Genomic DNA, 20231 nt, shown 5'->3' with positions numbered 1-20231 from the left:
TATCACACATGAAGCCTCTGTAAACACACACAGGTATTTGATGCACATGTAATTCAGTTAGGACAGGTATCACACATGAAGCCCCTGTAAACACACACAGGTGTCTGATGCACATGTAATTCAGTTAGGACAGGTATCTCACATGAAGCCCCTGTAAACACACACAGGTATTTGATGCACATGTAATTCAGTTAGGACAGGTATCACACATGAAGCCCCTGTAAACACACACAGGTGTCTGATGCACATGTAATTCAGTTAGGACAGGTATCACACATGAAGCCCCTGTAAACACACACAGGTGTCTGATGCACATGTAATTCAGTTGGGACAGGTATCAAACATGAAGCCCCTGTAAACACACACAGGTATTTGATGCACATGTAATTCAGTTGGGACAGGTATCAAACATGAAGCCCCTGTAAACACACACAGGTATTTGATGCACATGTAATTCAGTTAGGACAGGTATCAAACATGAAGCCCCTGTAAACACACACAGGTGTCTGATGCACATGTAATTCAGTTAGGACAGGTATCAAACATGAAGCCCCTGTAAACACACACAGGTATCTGATGCACATGTAATTCAGTTGGGACAGGTATCAAACATGAAGCCCCTGTAAACACACACAGGTATTTGATGCACATGTAATTCAGTTAGGACAGGTATCAAACATGAAGCCCCTGTAAACACACACAGGTATTTGATGCACATGTAACGTTAATTCAGTTAGGACAGGTATCTCGTATGAAGCCCCAGTAAACACACACAGGTGTCTGATGCACATGTAATTCAGTTAGGACAGGTATCACACATGAAGCCCCTGTAAACACACACAGGTATTTGATGCACATGTAACGTTAATTCAGTTAGGACAGGTATCTCGTATGAAGCCCCAGTAAACACACACAGGTATTTGATGCACATGTAATTCAGTTGGGACAGGTATCTCGTATAAAGCCCCTGTAAACACACACAGGTATTTGATGCACATGTAATTCAGTTAGGACAGGTATCACACATGAAGCCCCTGTAAACACACACAGGTATTTGATGCACATGTAACGTTAATTCAGTTGGGACAGGTATCTCGTATGAAGCCCTCCTTACATTAGAATCCTACCGTATTTTTTACAAATTCGTCTGCCTCTTGATCATAATAAAACGTAATAAACAGTTACCGATTTCGCTGTTTTGTCCTTGATTGTCCATTGCTTTTTAATGTTTATCAGTTTGCTCTTCATCGTCCACCAGTTCTGTCTCTAATTTGAAAAGCCCGCGGGAAGAAGGAACTCTACTCTGCGCATGTGCGCTGACCTGCAAATTATTATTTCTTTTTTTGGAAAGGGGTGTGACGGCCACACCCTCGGATACGCCCCGCGTGCGTCGCGGTACTGAAACCCCTGTACTTTAGTGAATCCCGAGGCGGTCATATGCAAACGCTGGTATGTCACTTCTTACCATGGATCCAGAACGAGCTGTATTTAGAGCTTGATTAAATAAATGATTCGTTTATAATGGGGAGGACGTCTTAAGCTATGAAACTTGCAGGACGTTTTAATGGTACAAAGACCTCTTATATACCAAAAGATCAAGGTAAATTTGGTTTCTCATGTCATGACCCCTTTAGTTTTTACAGTTTTCTGATGCAAAAGACACTGTTTTGTACTGTTATATTCTTGCCTTATGCACTGCATTCTTACTGAATAACAGAATGAGATCTTGAAAAGGTAACTTTTTGGATAAAGTTAAAACAAGTGAGTGTCAATATGTTGCTGCCTTAACAATTATGTAAAAACTTGAAAATATTGTTTTATTTGCTGGAACTGAATCGTTTCAAATGTACTTCAATATTCTCAGGTATAAACTGTGAACAAGGAGCAAAGTTTCATTGTATTTGCATGATCTCATGATGTTCAAGACCCAATAAATTGTTTTGATGAAATAATGCATCTGACAGAATTGTTTTGATATTTATAATCCTATACTTTTTACTAACACCAAATGTTTTGCGTTTGCATTTATTCATTTGGATGATGCTTTTATCCAAAGTGTGAAAGCAGAAAAACCCAGCACATCAGTGGTATACGACTTTAATTTAGTTTGCACATTGTTATGGAAATTTTACTTTTTAATGAGTTATTTTACTTTTATATGGGTACAACTTTTATTAACATTGAAGATGTATTGTTTACTCATAAGAATTTAAAGGAAAATAATCATATAAGCAAAAAGCACATTGATCACAGTTTCGATCAGCACACGAGATCTGTAGGAAACTTTTTGCTGACATGACAGTGTTCTGTCTAGATAGAAATAATGTTGGACATGAGATCATGAGCACATGAGACCATGAGCTAAGAAGTCTGGGTTTTATGTAACAAAGTTTTTTTTTTTACACAGGATGTGTTAGGGTATATAACATTGGCGAAAGGGACTAGCCTTCGCCTTCTCATGTCAGATGCTCTCTGCGTGAGAATGCCATGGGCCTTCACATATCAGACGCTGTCTGTGTGGGAACGTCTTATTTCATGCATGAAATAAAATACTTTGTTTAATCTTTTGAGAATCGACTTTGTCTCCTTTATCCAGGTTTTAATATTGATAATTTCCACAACAACATTTATATAAAACTCAGTGTCTGAACGCCACTGTCTCCTCATCACAACCCCTTCCTGATGCGTGGTGTGTTCAGGGCCGTGCACTGGGGCTCTCTGAGGGACCTGTGAGGTTTAATGGCCTCTAAGGGCCCAGTGTATCTCAGCACCAGAACTTCACAATAAACACATGGGATTGGGCTTTTCTCATGTGTGTGTTTGACAAATATCCTGATGCTCAAAGTTTCCACATCAACACTCCTTACTCAATGTAACATCAGACACTGGCATCAAGTCACAGCTCTGCAAACTTTTGAAGAACAATCACACTGAATGCATGTCGTGAGCTTAGAATTATAAGGTTCTATCTCCACTTTTAGTCGAAATTGAGTATTTGACTTAAAGGAGAACTCCGGTCAATTTTAACATTGAGCTCAATTTTTAGTAAATTTGGAGTGCTGTCAATACAGAGAACAACGACAAAAATCGGTGTTGCCTACACTGTGTTATCCTATTTTTAAAATTTACACCCTATTGACTTGAATGGGGCAAGTTTTAAACTTAACCAGTTCTTAGTCTTATCATCCTTGATGTGTCATTACAAGTGCCCAGCCATGTTGAGTGATTCCTTCAGAGTGAACACGAGTGAATCTGACTGCAGTAGATGTGAAAGATATGAATAAAAATGATGTTATATCAGCCAGCGCACATACCTGTATTTAGTTCCTGTTTTCGGTCGAAGTCCAAAGTAGTCGATTGTCGAGTTCACGCGCATAGGTTTAGTTACTATGATCACGCGCGTGAACTCGACAATCGACTACTTTGGACTTCCACCGAAAACAGGAACTAAATACAGGTATTTGCGCTAGGGCTGAATTAACATTTTTATTCATATCTTTCACATCTACTGCAGTCAGATTCACTCGTGTTCACTCTGAAGGAATCACTCACATGGCTGGGCACTTGTATGACACATCAAAGATGTTAAGAGGATAAAAGCAGGTTTAAAACTTGCCCCATTCAAGTCAATAGGGTGCAAATTTTAAAAATAGGATAACACGGTGTAGGCAACACCGATTTTTGTCGTTGTTCTCTGTATTGACAGCACTCCAAATTTACTAAAAATTGAGCTCAATGTTAAAATTGACCGGAGTTCTCCTTTAATCTGATCCATTGGGTGTTTATTAATGCCTGTGGTGTTATTTTAAAATATTGTTAGTAGTTAGTAGTTATTAATAAAATAAAAATGTTCCATCTCAGTGGAATGTAAAAACTTTGATGCTCAATATCTCAGAACTACCCTAAACAGAGATAGAACCTATAATAGAACTTATAATTCTAAGCTCACGATGTGTGTATTTCAGAAACAGTGTGATGATTAAGACATCAAATTATTTTGACCATATACTGCAAAACACAATACAAAATGCAATAATACATACAATACAAAAGTCAAAATGAAGAGAAACACAAACCTGTTTGTGAGTTCCTGTCATGACATTTACATTTACATTTATTCATTTAGCAGACGCTTTTATCCAAAGCGACTTACAAATGAGAAACAATATAAGCAATTAAACTAGCAGTAGACCAACTATGTGGTGAGTGCTATGACCCTTCACAGTACAATCCAACGTACAGTACTTTTTTTTTTTTTTTTTGTTAGAATAGAGAAGAGAGTGTTAGTATTACTGGATTAAATGCTGCCGAAAAAGATACGTCTTCAGCAATTTCTTAAAAATGGGTACGGACTCAGCGGCTCTGGCTGAGTTAGGCAGATCATTCCACCAGCAGGGAACAGTCATGGTAAAGGTCCGAGAAAGAGATTTTGTGCCTCTTTGAGATGGCACCACAAGACTGCGCTCGCTTGCAGAGCGCAAGTTTCTGGATGGCACATAAGTCTGAAGTAATGAGTTCAGGTATGAGGGAGCAGTGCCAGTGGTTGTTCTGTAGGCAAACGTCAGTGACTTGAATTTGATGCGAGCCATATGTTTAAACCAAAGAGTAAACAAAAACAGCAATGAAATATGTGATTTTATATATATCCACCAAAATATATTAAAAACAAAGAAACTACATTCAAATCGTATTGCCACAACACCCCGTAGACAAAGAGATATAAATTGTGCAGTATAGGAATTGAAATTCCAGCAATATATGAACCAGTCTTTCACTGTAGTAGTAGAGGATGGTTTATGAGAGTCAGATACCAGTCTTAATTCTCTTTAGGGAGTCGAATGGTATGGAGGTTTGATGGTAAATGAACGTCGGTTGCTGACCGTCATCAAAACATACAGAACTCCCATCAAAGTAAGTCCATAGCAGTAGTCCAACTGTCCAAGGTAGCTACATCCAACCAGAAACCTTGTTGCTGGACTCAGTGTAGCAGAACCTCAGCCAGGACCACAAAACTGGCACAAATATTTGTTCAGCACAAACAGAAAAGTCCTTCTACAAGACACAAATGCCTCCTGTTAATTATGTGCAATCCATTCACTACATTCAATAAGTACAAAGATAATCTTTCATCAGTAAATAAAACAGCAACCTGAACATATACATTTTACTTACAGTTGAGCATGAAACAGAGCGTTTCTCAACCAGGACTTTGTTTGACAGGTGACCAAGGAGGTCAGCCATGCTAATTTCTTCTACTGCTCACCTGTCTCTTTATCTAGGCATAAAGGTCTCACTAATACCCCTAGTGGTGAGGAGTGTAATTGCAGTTTAAAACTAAGTAACTGACAGGTGTTTGTTACAAGGGTGTGGATCAAACAAATTGCTTTGGTGTTTTTCCTAGTATATACTGATATTTGGCACAAAAATGTATAAGACTGATGCTTTTACGAATTAATTTCTGATTATTTTGTACATTTTAAGTAAAAAGCTCATATTGGGTCCATGTTTGGTCACATGCTTTATTCAAACGACAGTAGACAAGCTATATGCTGTTTAGTGCTGTGAATGAAAATAAGGTGATGTTAATCAAACTTTTATCAAAACACAAAGAAATATACAATATCTAGAACGTCACAGCTGAATGTTGCTAAATGACGAGAAGGAAATGAGGTTAGCAAGCTGTTGATATCTTTCTATCTTCTGTTTCTACAGTTGGTACATCATTATCTCTGTGTTTCTGCTGTATATCACAGGTGAGAGATTAAACATTTGAAATTAACCTTCATGTCACATGCAGAAGCCAAACAGTGTTTTTTTTGGTGTTTTTTTTAGGTTCTTCAGTGTTCAGTGTCACAGTTTTAGGTTTTACTGGAGACTCGGCTCTCTTGCCATGTTCTATCCCTGAAAGTGAGCTTCAAGGTGCTGAAGTACACTGGAGAGACGATGAGGGCAAGCATGTGTTTGACATAATTCACAACAAAACAGGTGAAGACCAAGCTCCAAAGTACAAGAACAGAGTTGAAACATTCCCTGATGAGCACAAGAAAGGCAATTTCTCAATCAAACTCAACGGTCTTCAAAAAACTGATGCAAGGACGTACAACTGTATCACAGGGCCATTTCAAAATATATGTAACATAGAGCTTCATGTCGAAGGTGTGTATAATCTGATGATTTTCATTGGATAAACTGAAATTGTGAATTAAGTTAGTGACTGGTCAAACTAATGTTACACACTTTACCGTTGTTGTTTTGTCTCACAGATAGACCAGTCGGAAGAGGGAACCGTGGAGGACTACATGGAGAACTGACATTAATTGTGTCTTTGTTAATCAGTTTTTCCTCATTTTTGTATTTTTTAGTGTAGAGTTCAGATCTCTTCAATCAGCAAGTGTTGTAAATAGTTTAGCTCAGTTCAGTGGCGTAGGCAGAAATTTAATTTTGGGTGGGCCAGTGAAAAAGTGAGTGGGCCTATAGTTTTTCCTAGAAAAAAATGACTTAAATGTCTAGGACAACTCGAGGTATCGCAGACCGGACGCGCACTTTTTCAGTTTATGGCCAGTAATATTGTTATGTTTAAAGCTACACTGTGTAACTTTTTTAGTTTATTCTTAGCTAAAAACACTTAGTTCTTTCAAAAATATATGTGCTAATTAATATATATTTACTTCGTTCAAGTAATAAAGTATTCTCGTGAGTGTATAATATGCCATTGAAAATACATACGGGTGGGGGGTTCGAATGCCGGTCGCCATGTTGCCCCTCCATCTTGAAAGTACATTAGCCAAAGAGGGACATACCCATTAATTCAAGCTTCGCCTTTCGCGTTTTAACACTCGATGGCACGGCACCGTGTCGGCACATGTGAAGAGGGGGATTGCTTGAGACTGCTATATAAAAACCTGAAAGCCTTTTTGAAAGTCTGTTGCTGATGGAGGATCACTTTTATTCTCGAGGATATGTATCAGAGTCGCCAAGGAAGCGAAAAAGAGAATTAAGACGGCAACGCAACAGGCAAATCAACAAGACAAATGAGACACGAGAAACACACACACACACAAACTCTCTGCATACATATTCATATGAGACGCGAGCACACACACACACACACACACACACACACAAACACACACAAATTCTCCGCGCACATATTCATATGAGACGCGAGCACACTGACATAATACCTTAAAGATGTGGAAAAGTCGATCAAAAGTGTGGGTACATTTCTCCAACAGCGCGCGATGCAGTATTGCTGCAAAGACCGGTACCACGACAAATATGATGAAGACCTTGACAGTGCACGGAGTAAACATAAGAGCAGAAAGTTGCTCCGTCTGCGACTGGTAAATGAAGAGATACCTTGTTGATCACTCTGCAGTGTTTATATTGCAATAAATAATAACCTACTGAATGTACACTGCCGTTCAAAAATGTGTTGGTTAGTCAGAATTTTTTTCAGTAAGGATGCATTAATGATTTAAACATGTGTAATGTTACAAAATATTTCGTTTGTAAATAAATGCTTTTCTTTTCAATTTTTTATTCATCAAAGAATCATGAAAAATTGTATCATAGTTTCCAATAGTTACCTGATAGCTGATGTTAGCAATGAAATGGTAAAAAAAATACTGAAAACATAAAACTATTATTCATTTTACATAGATGTCATAACCTATATGTTAACTGACTAATTAAATTACTGCAAATTATAATAGTTTTCTAAAGTAACCTCATCACTTGAAGGAATACTCATGGACGAGGTCGAACTGGAAGCCATGTTAATCTTGGACTACATTGGCCACCGTAGGAGTTAAAACGAAATCGGAATTGAGAGGAACAGAAACTAATATTCATTGGATGGTCATATACCTTTTCACCGCTAGATGGGGGTAAAAATCACACACTGTAGCTTTAAGGACATTATTGTCACGGTTGATAATTCATTGTTTCCTCTGTGTCGCGTGTCACTGTTTGTTTACATGTCTGTGAGTTTGCGTGAGTGGGCGTTGTCCCGCTCACGTGTTTGTTCAGTGCTCCAGCTGTCTGTGATCATCTCATTCCCCTCCTCAGCTGTTTCCCATTACCATTCTCTACATATACTCACTCATCTCTCCATTCCAGTGTCCATCCGTTGCTTGCAGTTCCTCGTGTTTGTTCGTGCTGTCTTCCGGGTTTTTGTCGCCGTCCTCTGTGGATGTTTTCCTGCTGTTTCACCGCCCCCGAGCACCGATCACCGAGCACTGAGCACCGAGCACCAGACCATCGAAGTCCCTGTGTGACCGAGCCTGAGCGTCATCCCCAGAGTATTCCGTCAGCCCTGTGGCCAGAGAAGCGTCTTCGCGAGTTCAACCAGAGAAGGATCTTCCTCACTGACTTTGAGTGATATTCATTGTATTGAGTGTAGAGTCCAAATAAACACTTGTTCACCTGCTATTGCTTCCAGTGATTTGTCATGACAATTATGGAATTAAGATCATGTCTGTACTATGTTATGATTGTACTGTACAATTAAATACAATCGTTGCTGACTCTGCAGTCTGAACACTTTACCTCAGAGCGTCCGTTAACTGAATAAATTGAGAATATCACCTGAAAATCCGATAACATCAGCAATTTTCATTCTGCTGCTGATTTCTGTAAATTAATGTAAAGGTAAACAATGAGTCCGCATACCAGAAAATGCTCCTTAGCAAATTTAATGATTGCTCACCGCGTGTAACGTTTCGGGCCCAAGCCCTTCATCAGATATGAAACAAGTCTCCCCACCAATACTTGACAGTTCTTGGTCAGAGTACACTCTTGATCCCACCTTTAGTTTTGTTGGAAATGCTTAGGCAAACGTTATACAGTTTCATTTAGTCAAAAACTATTAAAACAACAACAACAACAACAACAGACAGAAGATACCAGGGGCCTCATTTATAAACGTTGCGTACGCACAAAAGAAGGCGTACGCCGCTCTCTACGCAATAATTGGTATTTATTGTTACAAGAGGATTGTTAAGTCTTAACTTACTGTCATGTTCCCAAGGGGACAGATTAGAGTGACGCACGAACGGATGTTGTTGTGTGGAGACAGAGCGCCGGACTGGCATGTATGTAATGTAATGCGGTGAGCACATGTGACTTAATAAACACAGTAAGCATATATATTGCTTTAATCGTCCATACTGTATAGTTGGGAATAACAGAACAGTATGAAACATGGTGGCAGCGGTCGTGAATTCAGCCGAAGTTAGTACCGCGCTGTGAAGAGTTAATAGTGCCGCGAATCTAACGTTAGCTCGCGAGCTCGAGCAAGAGACAGTGTTCACTACGCCGGAGCAGAAAAAGGGCGCCAGACGTCGCGATGGAGGGTCTCAAGCCGCCTCCAGTACTTTGTTTGGATTCAGCCAACGTGGCGAAAACGTGGAAAAGTTGGAAGGAGGAGTTTACGCTTTATACGGAGCTCACGATGCCCGATGCAGAGGAGACAACTAAAGTTAAGTTGTTTAATTACCTCCTCGGAGAGAGAGGGAGAGAACTTTTAGCAACGCTGACGAGCGGTGATACATCTGCAAGGAGGACAGTGAGTTCAATGATGACGCAGTTTGATAATCATTGTAATCCACAATTGAATGAGACTGTTGAGCGTTACAAGTTTTTTGTCAGAGACCAAGCACAAGACGAAAGTATTGACAGATATGTCACAGATCTGAGAGTATTGGCCAGTACATGCAATTTCGGTGACATTAAAGACTCGCTAATAAGAGACCGGATTGTGTGTGGTACACAGAGCCCTGCGATGAGAGAAAGACTGTTAAGGGAAGAAAACTTAACGCTGGATAAGTGCATACAAATATGCAGAGCTACTGAGCTGTCAAAAGAGAACAGTAAAACCATACAAGGCAAAACGGTGGAAGAAATACATGCAATGAGGAAGAATCCAAGAAGAGACAAAAATGACGAGATTAACTGTAAATTTTGTGGCAACACACATGAGAAAAATAAACACAAATGTCCAGCCTATGGAAAGAAGTGTAAGAATTGTGGAAAAGAGAACCACTTTGCTGCAAAATGCAAGTCCAAGTTCGAGAAAAATAAAAAAGGCAGACCGGTACACACAATTTTGGAGTCAAGTGACTCATGTGAGGACATCATGACAATTACAGACATCAGAGAAAGCCAAGAGACAATAAATCAAGTGAAAGAAGCACACAGCAAAAGCCAGCATCTATTTGCAGGTATGTTGTTGGACAAAAAGCTAGTTAACTTTCAGATAGACTGTGGTGCTACTTGTAATGTTATCCCAATGCAACTGTTAAACCCAAATACACAACTGGAAGACACAGAGAAAGTACTTGTCATGTACAACAAAAGCAGATTACGCCCACTTGGAAAATGTAAAGTCAAACTCCGAAATCCAAGAAATGATAAATTATACAGACTTGAGTTTCAAGTGGTGGACCAGGATGACAGGATCCCGCTACTGGGAAGAAAGGCTAGTGAAGCCATGAAGTTAATTAAAGTGCAGTATGAGGACATACTGGCGATTGACAGTATAGTGAAAACACAATGTACAGACAAAACGACTGACAACGGTGTGCAGCTGACAAATATGGAGAAAATAAAGTCAGAGTTCGTAGATGTTTTCACAGGTGTTGGCTGCTTAGAAGGCGAGTACAGCATTGAAATAGACAAAAGTGTACCACCAGTAAAACTGCCTAAACGCAGAGTGCCTGTTGCAATGATGACCCCGCTTAAAGAGGAATTAAAGAATCTGGAAAGCCAAGAAATAATAGCACCTGTGGAGCGCAGCACTGACTGGATAAGCAGTATGGTGTCAGTGACAAAACCAAATGGAAAGACAAGGATCTGTGTAGACCTCAAACCACTGAATAGAGCACTCAAAAGGAGCCATTTTCCGCTTCCAACCATTGATGACGTCCTGCCAGGACTGGCAAAATCCAAGGTATTCACTGTTTGTGATGTGAAGCACGGATTTTGGCACGTCAAGCTGGATGAGGAGTCAAGTTACCTCACCACGTTTGCGACCCTTCGGACGGTATCGTTGGCTCAGGATGCCAATGGGGATAAGCCCAGCTCCGGAAGTCTCTCAAAGAAAACTCATGCAAGCACTAGAGGGCTTACCGGGTTTGTATATCATTGCAGATGACATACTGATCACAGGGGAAGGTGACACACTAGAGGAAGCAGACAAAGATCATGAAAAAAACTTGAGATGTTTTCTAATAAGGTGCAGAGAAAGAGACATTAAACTCAATGTAGACAAGTTTAAACTGAGGAGAGAGTCGGTACCCTACATTGGACACTTGCTGACAGCAGAAGGCACTTTGATAATAATTGGTTGATAAAGATGGTGTTCAAGCCACTAACGTTAACCCAAGCCTAAACCATAAAATCAGTAGCACTAAACCTAACCCTAAATTTTGATTGGTTGATAAGGATGTTTTTCCAGGACCAACAAGAATATTGATTCAGGAAACTTCCTCCTTGGCAAAATCACGTTCACCTCTATGTACATATTCTTCTGGGAAAGATGCAAATGTGCTCCTTGCTATCTTGAATATCAAAAGTACCGTATTTTTGTCATGTTTTCAAGAAGATAAAGATAAATTCAAGGTTACTTCAACTAAGAATCCAAACTGTTTAAGCAGTTATGACTTTTCTGAGAATATTACTTCAATGAAGTCATTCTTTGTTTTAAGCATAAATATAACAGAATACAGTGCAGGTTATGCTCAGAATATACAGAAATACAGTGAAGAGGAAGGAGTCATTTGGTGTTTTTCTCACTGTTGTGTGGCGCCCTCTACTGGATAAACACCTGAACCAAATCTTTGAAATACTGTATACAGTGATGCTGTATGTGGATACTTAAGCCACGCTTTAAAATGACATTATATATCAAAATATGAAACCAGATGACATTTATTTTAAAGACATATTGCCCAAGTATGTGTTACTGTAGATTTACTTAAGTGCACTTGTCAAGTGCACAGCACCATTCAGTCTAACTTGTACAAATGCATAAAGCACACTGCAAATACAAAGATTCAAAAAACAACCCAAACAAGACAGAGCTTTCCTGCTAAGTTTATGCTATGGTCACTTTCCATTTCTGTACTTTAATGTACAAGCTAGCATTAGCGCTAGTGGTGGAATCATATTTCATTGTTGGGATAGTCGACCTCTTCTTTCTTCTCTCGTTCTCGATTGCTCTGGCTCTGCCGGATATTTCGTGTGGACTCGATCCCTGAGCTCTCAAACAGCCGTGCCATGAAGGCCAGACCCTCGCGTTTAATGTAGGACTTTCCAGCGAAAGTGTAAAGTACAGGATTTATAGAGCTGCTGATGAAGGTGAAAGTGGAGGCGAAGACCCGGAAAGATGTCCAGATTTGATTGACTCTGTGAGGATGAGGATAAATTAGTTATTAAATTAGAAAAACACAAAAGGATCCAGAATAGCATTTACTTCTGTGAATGTTTTTAGGCACAGTTTACACCTGGTATTAAGATGCATTTTGGTCGATCGGATCACGTGGATGACGCTAAATACAGGTGTAAACGGGGTCTAAAATATTTTGAGCTTGTCCACTTTCGACCACTTCCAGAGGTAGTCGAAAACACATTCGTTCGAACAGCCACAAAAGACCACCTACTCTCCGCCTACTGATGCGTAAACATTATTGGAAGCACGTTAGTCAGACGGGATTTAAACTTTTTCGGCTGAAGACCCAATTTTGTTTTGAAGACAAAAAAAGAGAAATGTTCTCTCACCATTCCGGATTTCTAACATCCCATACATTTACCTGCTCAAAGTCTCTCTACTCGAGGAAATCAGGACAGAAGTGGTTGAAAGTAGCCTGGGAAAACCCAGACCACTTCCGGCAAATTTAGATTTGCTCTGCAAGTGGGTCTGGCAAAGAGCCCATTGAAACCCATTTCCAATCCGTCGAAATCGCGGCACCAATCAGAAACGTTGGGGCGGGCTTTACACGATGACGACAGAGCAGCGACGGTGACGCAGATTTTGTACATTACAGAGATGGATGCCGCCGTGGAACATCACTCGTTCGAATCAGCTATCGCGTCTGTTTCAAGCGATTTAAAATTGTCATTTACAAAAACGGAAAAAGTCGTCAGAAGCCATTGCTACATCTTCCTGAAAAACAAACAGAGAATTGCTGAGAGTCTCAGATGTTTCTCCGTCGCTCTGATTGGTTTTAGATCTATCCAATTGCGCCCAGAGCCATTTGAGTGACGTCCGTTGGTGACGCCCCTGTGGAAATGAATTGTCTATGGAGCTTTGCCAGACCCTAACTCAGTTACAACTGAGAGTGGTCTGGGTTTTCCCAGGCTAGGTTGAAAGTGGACAAAATAAACAAAACACCAAGAGGAAATGGGGATGTGTCTCCCTAGTCTACTTGACCAGGTGTAAACAGGGCATTAGTTTTAGTTACTCACCTGGCTTTTGCAGGGGAATCTTCTGGGAGAAAAGCACCAGCCACCTGTTCAGGAAAAACAATGAGATTGATTTCTTTAAAACCAGGAGTTTTCAAACTCTTCGAAGACATGGACCCTTTGAGGGGGGTTGTTACACGCACCTCCACCATATTCATGATATGGAATGGGAGCCAGTTCAGACCGAAGGTGATGACAATCACCAGGATGAGTTTCTCACTTCGGATGTGCCTACGAAACCGGGTCTTGCGAATTCTCCGTAGGATACACACGTAACTGCCTATGATCAGTCCATACGGCATCAAGAAACCCAACAGAATTTCCAAACAGTGCTGCAGTATCGCCTAAAACAGAGTAAAACATATAATGTGTAGAATCATTTAACATGATTTCCTTTCAGATATAGAGTTTGTCTGTTTAGTCTGAAGATCTTGTTTTTTTTTATTAGACGTGTGTCTACTATTGGAGCAGATGCTTACTGTCATTGACATTGATTTATGTCTTCTGACTGGGGAAAGATGGAGTTTCGCCATATGCTTACCTTTCTATGACACAGAAACTAAAAGGTTCCATAGCATCAGCAAACTCAGTTGTAAGTTTATATGATTAAACAAAGCTAAACAAACACAACCACCACCAAAAATTGGTAATTACTTGAAAAGTTACACTAAACAACTGAGATATTGGTTCACAATTATGTTAGCGTTACTACTTTTATAGTTACTTGCTCATGTGTACAAACAGTTACTATGATTTTTAGTTTTTGCTATTTACTATTTGTTAGTAATTACTGAAAAAAATGTATCAGGCAAATGTAACTTACATGTCGTGGCTGTGAATGTTTACAAGCACATGCTACAATCTTTGGCTCTTGCTCTCTCCTGAAAGTAGTCCAGAAAACCGAATTGGGTACTGACATACAGAGAGCAAGAATCCACAGTGCCACCAACACCCGAATGATCACCCTCCGGTCTGTCAGGACACCAGCATGTTTCCGCCACACGACAGCCACCATCCTGTGCAGACTCATCAGCGTTATCAAAAATATTGAAGCGTACATGTTGGCACTGCAGAGGTACAACAGAATCTTGCACAATGGAAGGGAAAAAATCCAGGTGTGTTTTACTAAATAAACAATGAAAAAGGGCATTAAAAGCATCACGAATCCATCCGCGCAGGCCATATTTAGGATCAGGAGGGTGGTGATGGAACGGTGGCGGGTTCGAGTCAGGATGCTCCAGATGATCAAGAGGTTTCCAGAGATGCCAATCGGTAAGAAAAGGCAGAGGATCAGAGCCCCTGTGATCCTTCCAGCACTAGTACTCATGTCTGTCTCAGTAACATTGTTCGTTTCAGAGTTGGTGGCGTTGAAGAGAAGCTGGATTGACATGTTATGATATGGGCTGCGAGAGGAGCGAGGTGTCTTCTTGGAGAACAACTGTCATAAGAGTAACTCCCGACTTCAAAATGGCACTAGGAGTAACATCAATAGATGGCAACCTATTTATTGTGCATTAGTACAGGTATACATTGATAGCTTTCCAGATGAATTACCAAAACAAATTTTACCAAAGTGCATAGACTGCATAATGTGATTGTTATCTGAACTTGTTTCCTGTTCGACTACATGCAAACACATTCAGTGCCAGCCATCTGTCAAAGACCCACTAACCTTTTACACAGAAAGGAAACAAGCTATTTTTTTTTTACAACAGACTATCAGAGAAAATGTGGAAATATAGTATTTTAGGAGTACACCAGCTTATCACTGGGGTAGTAAGCTCAACAGAACACCTTTGTACCTTATCCTCCCCACTAGATGTGACAAAGCGACCATTGTATTTGTATTTGAAATGTATTTGTCCTTTGTGTCAGCGCGATCACTTTTGGAGTACATCAGAGAGAGAACATGGCATCAGTTTATTTTCGCCCCACGCAACATCCAGTGTAGACAGCATCACTTATTATAATGGGTTCTATGTCTTTAGTTGCGCTGCTCTCGTCTGGTAAAGACACAGTGTTAAAGTTGAAGTTCCTTCAGCTCAAATATTAGAGCATGGTGCTAGCAACACCAAGCCATGACCCTGGCTCTGATGCCCAGGGAATACAACCACCCATTCTCCAAACTGCATGGCCTATGTAGGATGCTGGAGCATATACTGATAAAATGTATACCTTGAATACTATGCAAGATGCTTTGGAGGGGGTCCCTCTCGGTTGAAATCGCATTCTGGGTGGGGGTTTGGTCCTCATCAGTTCAAGTCGAGAGACACTGCAATACGTCCGAAAGGGCATTTTTTATGCGACTTTCCTGCAAAGTTTCATACCTGGCGGTAATTTTCAAGAGATCCAAAAGAACCATCCTAGTTCAGGTGTGTTAATTGGGGTTGAAGCAAAATTTTCCAGGACAGTAGGTCTCCAGGAACACCAGTATAAGGACATGAGAGTCTGCCAAATGAGGGTAGTAGTCCTCTGTGGAGACCACGTGTATAACACCTGGCATAAGTACAACATTCTAAAACCAAATATCACAAATGGTACACCCTTTTCTCTTGTGGATTTCACCCAAACATACAGGCCATTACAAAAAACAACAAAAAAACACCATTAGGATAGGACCATACTGGGATAGTACAAACTATGCAGATGTCAAGGTGACCACGTCTTCCTGGGCTCCCTATCACCTACACCTGCAAAAACCATGGTGTTGCCCTGAATGTCTCCCATTCAGTTACCGATGAGACTCGACCATATTTTCAGAGTGCAACTGGTTCTAGCAACTAGTTTACATTTATTGTTAACAGAGGACTGGTGTGGAGAACAAGAAAGGCAGAACAAGTAACTTCAGGGCATTTTAGTCTAAAATCTACTTTAGAATTAAAGTGTGTTGTTATACTTGTGCTCATGGCTAAAGGTATAGTACACTCTTGAGGAAATCACGTCACGAGAACAAGCAAACTGAGCAACTGATCCTCTTTAAAATAATCATTATATATAAGAAAAAATGAACTCGACTATTATTCACAGATTTATTTCACAGTAAGTGAAATTAACATCCCAAGTTTAACAACTGCATGGCAAGTTTAAGGAAAGCTTAAAGTTGAAGAAAAAAAAGAATGATATGCACTGATAAATCATTTATAATAAAAACTGCAATGTTCCATTAAAACTTAATAACTGCCAATTCTGATTTCATGGTGACTTTAAAATTATATTATTATTTACTATAACGTCATGTCGTTCAAAACTTGTATGCTGTGTTTTTTTTGTTTTGTTTTTAAACATTGTAATGTGGAGGTAAATTAAAGACATTGTCTGGAAAATGTGTAATGTATTTTTCCTGTCAAGTGTGTTGCCACAAGTAGGATTCACTCACGGCTTTACACATTTCTGGGGTGTCCACTAACAGTGACTGAACTCATGCACTCTTTTTTATCAACACTTGAATGCGGTTAAGGTTCATAAAAAAGCAACATTTTGAACAAAAATCGGAGAGCATTTTGTTTTTGTCGAAGACTACGTCCCGATGGGATTTAGAATGATAATCAAAACAAAATGGAGTAGATTGCGTTCATAAACATTCCCAAAGCTGAAATGGATGGATAGATGGATAGATGATGGCGTTTGTTCCCCCCTCTGGTGGCCAATGACGGTACTGCATTATAGTAGATAGGAAGAGGGCTTAAACTTAAACCAAAAAAGAAAATTATCTGTGAATAAAATCTTAAATCAAATTTGTTTATCATATAAAGTCTCTTCAGAAAATTTGGACTAAACCGCTCGATTCATATGGATTAGTTTTACGATCTCTATTAACTTTTTGAAGCGTCAAAGTGGTAGTTGCGTAGACTGTCAATATCAGTTTGATTTCATCAAAAAGGTCTTCATTGTGTTCTGAAGATGGACGAAAATCTAGCAGGTTTGGAACGTTATGAGGGTGAGTAAATGATAATATAAATGTTATTTTTGGGTGAACTAACCCTTTAAACTTTGAAAGAAACTTTAAAAGAAATTTAACTAAATGTTTAAATATATGTAACCAGTACGGTGGGAGCATTTTTACTTGACTCTTGACATTCAAAATGGCCAAAATGTGGTCGGAGTTCAGTCTGACTTCCTGTACGTGGTGTGGCTTTGTCATGTGAAGGACAGCAACAAAGGCTTTTGCAGCTTTTTTTTCAGTGTTTTTACATGTCACTGAGCATTTCTCATGCTTTGTAAAAATGTAATAAATATCATCACATTATATGTTCCGTGATTATGTTGGACATTTCAGAGTGCTTGCTTGTTTGTGTACACATTATTTTTCTTTTATAAACACTTTGCTTCACTAAGCCGAATTTGGTACAGTTGTTCAAGTTTAAGTTTATTGCATCTCCTAAAAGATAATAGACATTAAATCTGTGCATGCAAATATTTTGCTCTTCTAATTAAGTGTTAAATTAAATTCAAATAAAGTGTGAACCTTATTAGCTCAGTACTTAAACCAGTTGGTCACTTGACAATAAATGACTCATATGATCTCATGCTTTTCTAGACAGGTGGTTTACCCTTGTGCAGAGTTCACATTCGCTTTAGACATATTGCTGTCACATGTTTTTTTTTAACCTCCAATGGAAAAAGAATGGTAGTACAGTGGAAAAAATGACTGAGTTTGTCTGAACACTTTGAGGCCAACCACAATGCCTACGTTTGTTCTGCAGAGAAGAGTTTGGCGTTGGTGGGCGTTTTCGATTTTCACAAAAAAATAAGGAAAAACTCCTTTTTTATATATCTTTTTATTCATTATACATGTAAGCATATGTCATTAATTGTTATATTTAAAACTTAAGATATAAGGTCAGGTACAATTGTGTCTGTTTATTATTTGGTCTGTAGCAGAAAAGCACCGGTTCTGTTCAAAATCTTCACATATTGAGGAAAAGACGACCTCGGTACACTGAAAGAGCAACAGGGCAACCAGTATTAGCAGTTTTAAATGTACGTACATCTGTTTTATGATCAAACAGTGATAAAGAATACTATGAAGAGTAATGAAAAAGTATATAAATGTACAAAGAAAAAAAAAGATGGTTTTGCATAATTTACCTCTGTCTTTGTCTCTTGAAGTTGTTCCAAAGGCATAAAACGAGTCCGTTGTAAATCCGCCTCTTGATGTTTGACATTTTTTCCAGAGTAGCAACATACGCTACCTACAAGAGAGGAGAGTTACGGTCATATTTTAGTACTAGATCAAATCAAATGAAATTAAATGAACTCACCAATGACGACAATGACCAGAACACCATGCATCAGGCCAGATATGAGGATAATAATGCTCCATGGTCTCTGGATCTGCTCAGTATAATTCACCACGGTGTGATTCTGCTCAACAGTGTTGTTCTGGCACTCAGTTAACTGAGTTGGTTCTGTAAAAAAAATAGCCATACATTTAAATAACCAAAGCACTGACCATCCACATGGTCTGATGATCACTGAAGCTCACTCACCAATGACGTGTAGTTTGATGCCGTTGCCGAATCTCGGAGGTGCTTCGGTGGTCATGCAGTAATAAATGCCTAACTCATCAACAGTGACATTTTTTATGAATAGACAACATTTATGTTGCACTGAATATTTGGGTATGAATCCTACATCGTAGTAAAAAGGAGTTGGAGAAGTTGAAAATAACCGTAATATCATAACTGGACGATTTGGTGGCTTCAGCGCCATCCAATAAATCTCCTTTTCACCTAGGTCACAGTTTATGGTCACATTTTGTCCCAATTGTGTAAGTTCTGCTTCTACAGCTTGACACCATACTAGTAGACCTGTGAGATAAATAAATCAAACAAAAATAGGATTCCTAGGAAACATATACTTGATCAAGCACAATAAATCTAAGATACAATAAATGACACTTACAAATAAGATGCTGTATGATCTTTGCGTCGTTTCCGCAACTAAAATGCATTACCTGATGAAATATGGTTGCTTTCACAAAGGCTTTAAGATGAAACTACTTTTCGAGCTTTGAAACCAACAGAGGGTGATTTCATATGGGCGGAAGTCACACTCACAGAGACCACATTCAACATAACACCTCATGTAAGATCATAATTTATATATATATATAAGTTGCATTGATTACAGAACAAAAACTCTTGCCTGAAGCTTGATATAAACATTAATATTGGTGTGCAAACACAAAGGCTGTAAAATTTAATAAAAGACCGCTGACCCATGACCTATTTATTTAAAAAGTAATTTCCCCAAATTAAATGAAATTGAATTAGACATATTCTGATTTTGAATAACATTTATCTTGTAAAGTCTACGTTAATACATTTGTTTACACCACTCAGTAGACTGCTGTAGACAAACCAATGGCTGTGGTGACTTTATAATGTGCCATTTCCATTTTATTTTACCACAGGAACTGAACCTGGCACACTTCTCTCTTTTTTCAGTAAAATCTAGCCTTGAATGACACTTTCCCACGCAGTAGCACAATTTGTCCACTAAATACCGTGTTTGGGATCTACAACATCACTTTTCACTAGGGGTCGAGGTGTTTTCCGAAAATGGCTTCGTGAAGCTTCTGGGAATCAGTGTTGCCAGATTGGGAATGTATCGTACCAGCCTAAAATTATCGAATTTGGAAGAACATTATCGTACACGAGTCAAACGTAGAGAATACAGAACAAAAGTTAGCAATGCTAGAACGTGTGTGTGTCCTGAGGCGCAGGATTTTTTGTCCTTCTGAGGAACTCCGTAATGATCATATG

The 20231-nt window shown here is 39.2% G+C and overlaps 2 protein-coding genes across 2 annotated transcripts in view; both read right to left on the bottom strand.

Annotated features, from left to right (window-relative positions):
* Positions 1 to 20231, bottom strand: part of LOC306987803 (uncharacterized protein) — a 96319-nt gene that overhangs the window by 7151 nt on the left and 68937 nt on the right. The window lies entirely within an intron of this gene.
* On the bottom strand, positions 12165 to 19544 carry LOC306988751 (cysteinyl leukotriene receptor 1-like; the record flags this gene model as incomplete). The annotated part of the gene is made up of 8 exons (XM_079593900.1): positions 19369 to 19544; positions 19136 to 19274; positions 18954 to 19022; positions 18726 to 18872; positions 18553 to 18656; positions 13608 to 13808; positions 13468 to 13511; positions 12165 to 12408 (listed from the first exon to the last, which is right to left on the bottom strand). The coding sequence occupies exons 3-8, from the start codon at positions 19006 to 19008 to the stop codon at positions 12165 to 12167; spliced, it is 795 nt and encodes a 264-aa protein (XP_079450026.1). The 5' UTR covers positions 19009 to 19022; positions 19136 to 19274; positions 19369 to 19544.

This window comes from Phoxinus phoxinus, assembly GCF_949152265.1.
Source record: "Phoxinus phoxinus genome assembly, chromosome: 20".
Lineage (NCBI taxonomy): Eukaryota > Metazoa > Chordata > Actinopteri > Cypriniformes > Leuciscidae > Phoxinus > Phoxinus phoxinus.
The sequence above is the reverse complement of the archived record's forward strand: the minus strand, read 5'-3'. Positions and strand labels throughout refer to the sequence as shown.